Source organism: Mastomys coucha, unplaced genomic scaffold (assembly GCF_008632895.1).
Source record: "Mastomys coucha isolate ucsf_1 unplaced genomic scaffold, UCSF_Mcou_1 pScaffold6, whole genome shotgun sequence".
Classification (NCBI taxonomy): Eukaryota; Metazoa; Chordata; class Mammalia; order Rodentia; family Muridae; genus Mastomys; species Mastomys coucha.
Window position 1 is genome coordinate 73,740,175 of NW_022196912.1, and position 3,684 is coordinate 73,743,858.

Sequence of the window (3,684 nt, forward strand, 5' to 3'; positions counted from 1 at the left end):
TTTTTTTTTAGGTTGGTTTTCCTCCCTTCCTTAGTATCGTAAGCAGAATGAATCAGGTAAATGCCATCAAATAATATATACAGTCTTTTGCTTACAGTGCATATGAAAGGGTTTGAATCTATTTATCCACTGTTTACAGCCTTATGCTAGGCCTGCAATGATTCTGATTACATTTAGTGTAGGAAATGAATGTTAATAGCTGTGTTTTACAGCTGAGGAAACAATTTCATCACATAACAAAGGATCCCTGACAGTGGAGCTTGTGTTCCTGGCGTGGTGCTAAGTACTCGTTTGTGTGCATTTCAGTTATAAGTGCTTAGTCTACATCCAGAACTTAATAATTAAGGCCAAGACACAATTCTAGTTGTAAAGGGCCTGCCTCAGCATGTAGTCCGTGACGGCTGATAACTTATTGGACCAAAAGGGGAAAACAAATGGGATTTCTATTGTGGATCAGTGAAGCCAATTAGTGCTTGTCTTTAATCCCAGCATGCAAGAGGCAGAGGCAGGTGGATCTCTGCGTTTGAGGCCAGCCTGGTCTACGTAACAAGCTCCAGCATAGCAAGGGCTCTGTAGAGAGACCTGTCTCAGCAAGGAAAGGGGCTGGGAGTTATAGCTAAGTGCCCAGTGCCATTTAAGTAAGGAAATAGTCTGAAGCATTGATAATTTCGTTTCTATAGGCTTTTTTTAAAAGATTTTACTTATTTATTTGATATATATGATGAATACACTGTAGCTGTCTTAAAACACACACTAGAAAAGGGCATCAGATCCCATTACAGATGGTTGTGAGCCATCATGTGGTGTCTGAGAGTTGAACTCAGGACCCCTGGAAGAGCAGTCAGTGCTCTTACCCTCTAAGCCATGTCTCCAGCCCCTCATTTCTACAGTTTTAAAACATCCTTCTCCAGCCAAGTTTGTTTCTCTTTAGATTTGGTTTTCAACTTAATCTGAATTGGTAAGGAAACTGAAGGATCTTTTTGTAGAGGTATTTGAAATTTGTTACAAACTAATTTTTTTTAAAGATTTATTTATTATTATATGTAAGTACACTGTAGCTGTCTTCAGACACACCAGAAGAGGGCGTCAGATCTCATTACGGATGGTTGTGAGCCACCATGTGGTTGCTGGGACTTGAACTCAGGACCTTCAGAAGAACAGTCAGTGCTCCTAACTGCTGAGCCATCTCTCCAGCCCACAAACTAATTTTTAAGCCTCTTATTTAAAGCCTAAGTATATACTTGAGAGTATAAAAAATATTTCTCTTTAAAAGACTGTCTAGCCATGTATGTAGTAAATTCATTCCTGTAAATAGTAGCAGTCCAGAAGCAGAGGCAGGAGGATGGTCACAAGTTCCAGGCCAACCTGCTCCATATTGAGAATTCAGGCTGGCCAGGGCTACATAGTGAGACACTGTCTCAAGAAACAAAACAAAAAGCCATTTGCTAGGTGTAAGCCATCTAATGAAATTACTCATTACTCATGGTGTCAAGAACAAAGCCATTTTAACCCTCAGGTGCTTTTTAACCACAGTTAATAGAACTCACGTTGAACTTCTCAGTATTTTACCTCTTATGTCACTGTTTCCTGCCCCTGCCCCTGCCCCTCCCACCCCTCCCTCCCTTCCTTCTCCCTGCCCCCTAATCTTTGTCTCTTTTTTTTTTTAAAGGCAACCATTACTAGTGTGTTGGAATATCTAAGTAATTGGTTTGGAGAAAGAGACTTTACTCCAGAATTAGTAAGATTACATCTTTTTCTTTTTCTTATACAGGCAAACTGATGTTTATTTATGTGAGGTGTGACTACAGTTTATGTATTTTTATGTATAAATATTTATATATATATATGTATATATATGTGTGCACATATAAGAACTCATGTGTTCTGCATATAAGATCCAAATCTTGTATACAAATAAGGACCTTATACCAGAAGATAAGTCAGTATATTTTCCTTATTAAGAAAACCATAGGGACTAGGAGTGTAATGCCATCTATCTGTAAATTGAAGTTCTTGAGAGGCAGACACAGGAGTGTGAGTACAGTCTCAGCTACATAGTGAACTGCAGCTCATCCTAGACTACAGAAGAAGATCTTGTCTCAAAAGTATAAACAAGGGGCTGGTGGAAATGGCTCAGCAGGTAAGAGCACCGACTGCTCTACCGAAGGTCCTGAGTTCAATTCCCAGCAACCACATGGTGGCTCACAACCATCTGTAATGAGATCTAACACCCTCTTCTGGTGTGTCTGAAGACAGCTACAGTGTACTAAATTATAATAATAAATCTTTTTTAAAAAAAAAAGTATAAACAAGGTGCAAACAATGGTAGCAAGCACTACATTGCATGCATTATTCTACAACCATTGTATACAGTTCTTCACTAACTAAGAATTTATGAGCTGTCAGCCCCATTTTACAGGTAGTAAAATACAGCTGAGTTTAGTAGATTGTCTATAGTCACACAGTCTGTTGGAGGCAGAGGTCTCACTTCAACACTATAACTTCACTTGGGGCTTTTTCATTCTTTTAAGCCACTTTTTTTTTTTTTTTTGAGACAGGGTTTCTCTGTGTAGCCCTGGCTGTCCTGGAACTCACTCTGTAGACCAGGCTGGCCTCAAACTCAGAAATCCGCCTGCCTCTGCCTCCCAAGTGCTGGGATTAAAGGCATGTGCTACCACTGCCCGGCCTTAAGCCACTTTTTAAAAATGAAGTGGTATTGGAGTTTATTAAAGATAATTTAAGAGCTGGAGAGATGGCTCAGTGGTTAAGAGCACTAACTGCTCTTCCAGAGGTCCTGAGTTCAAATCCCAGCAACCACATGGGGGCTCACAACCACCCGTAATGAGATCTGATGCCCTCTTCTGGAGTATCTGAAGACAGCTACAGTGTACTTGTATATGATAAATAAATAAATATTTAAAAAATAAAATAAAATACTTTTTTAAAAAAGATAATGTAATACAAAATTTAAGCACAGGCATTAAGGGAAAAAAACTTTCTAAACCAGGAAGCTGGGTGTGGTCTTCTGAGAGCCACTCTTTCATATCAGATGGAGTAGCACATAAACCTGTAATCCTAGGGCTGGGTAGGCAAAGGCAGGCAGATCACTTTGAGTTCAAGGCCAGCCTGGGCTACATAACAAGCCTGGGGCCAGCTAGGCCTACTTTTTTACTGTCTCAATAAAAACAAGTTTTAAGTATATATTTTTTCATGAGATGATACACATTAAAATCAATGCTACTGATTTTGCCTTCTAGGGTCAGACCTGTCTTTCGCATAGTTTTAATCATCTTATATATTGTAACATCCTGAGTTCCAAACATTTCAAAAATCAGAAATTGTATCTAGATGACAAAGACAAGATATATTTCTTTCTATTTTCTTAATTTTCTTAACATTTTTGTGTATAAACTATTATTACTTTTATATTTTATAATTAAAATAGCATTCAAGACTATTGCTATAGATAGCCCCAGAATATTGTGATTTTTTTTCAATGTTTATATATTTATTTTTAATGTGCCTGCATATATGTCTGTGAGGGTGTTGGATCCCTCTGGAACTGGAGTTATAGCCAGGTGCAAGCTGCCATATGGGTGCTAGGAAGAGCAAGCAGTGTTCTTAATGACTGAGCTGTCTCTCCAGCCCCCAAATTGTGGTTTGTTTGTTTGGTTTTTTTTTTTT

At 38.6% G+C, this 3,684-nt stretch overlaps 1 protein-coding gene across 2 annotated transcripts in view; it reads left to right on the forward strand.

The window, feature by feature from the left end:
* Positions 1–3,684, forward strand: part of Gemin2 (gem nuclear organelle associated protein 2) — an 18,291-nt gene that overhangs the window by 8,550 nt on the left and 6,057 nt on the right. Inside the window, exons 6-7 of one of the 2 annotated variants that reach the window (XM_031355329.1) lie at positions 12–56; positions 1,670–1,738. In XM_031355329.1, the coding sequence (XP_031211189.1) occupies positions 12–56; positions 1,670–1,738 (114 nt within the window). The remainder of the gene's footprint in view (positions 1–11; positions 57–1,669; positions 1,739–3,684) is intronic. The other variant, XM_031355330.1, reaches the window with a different exon arrangement.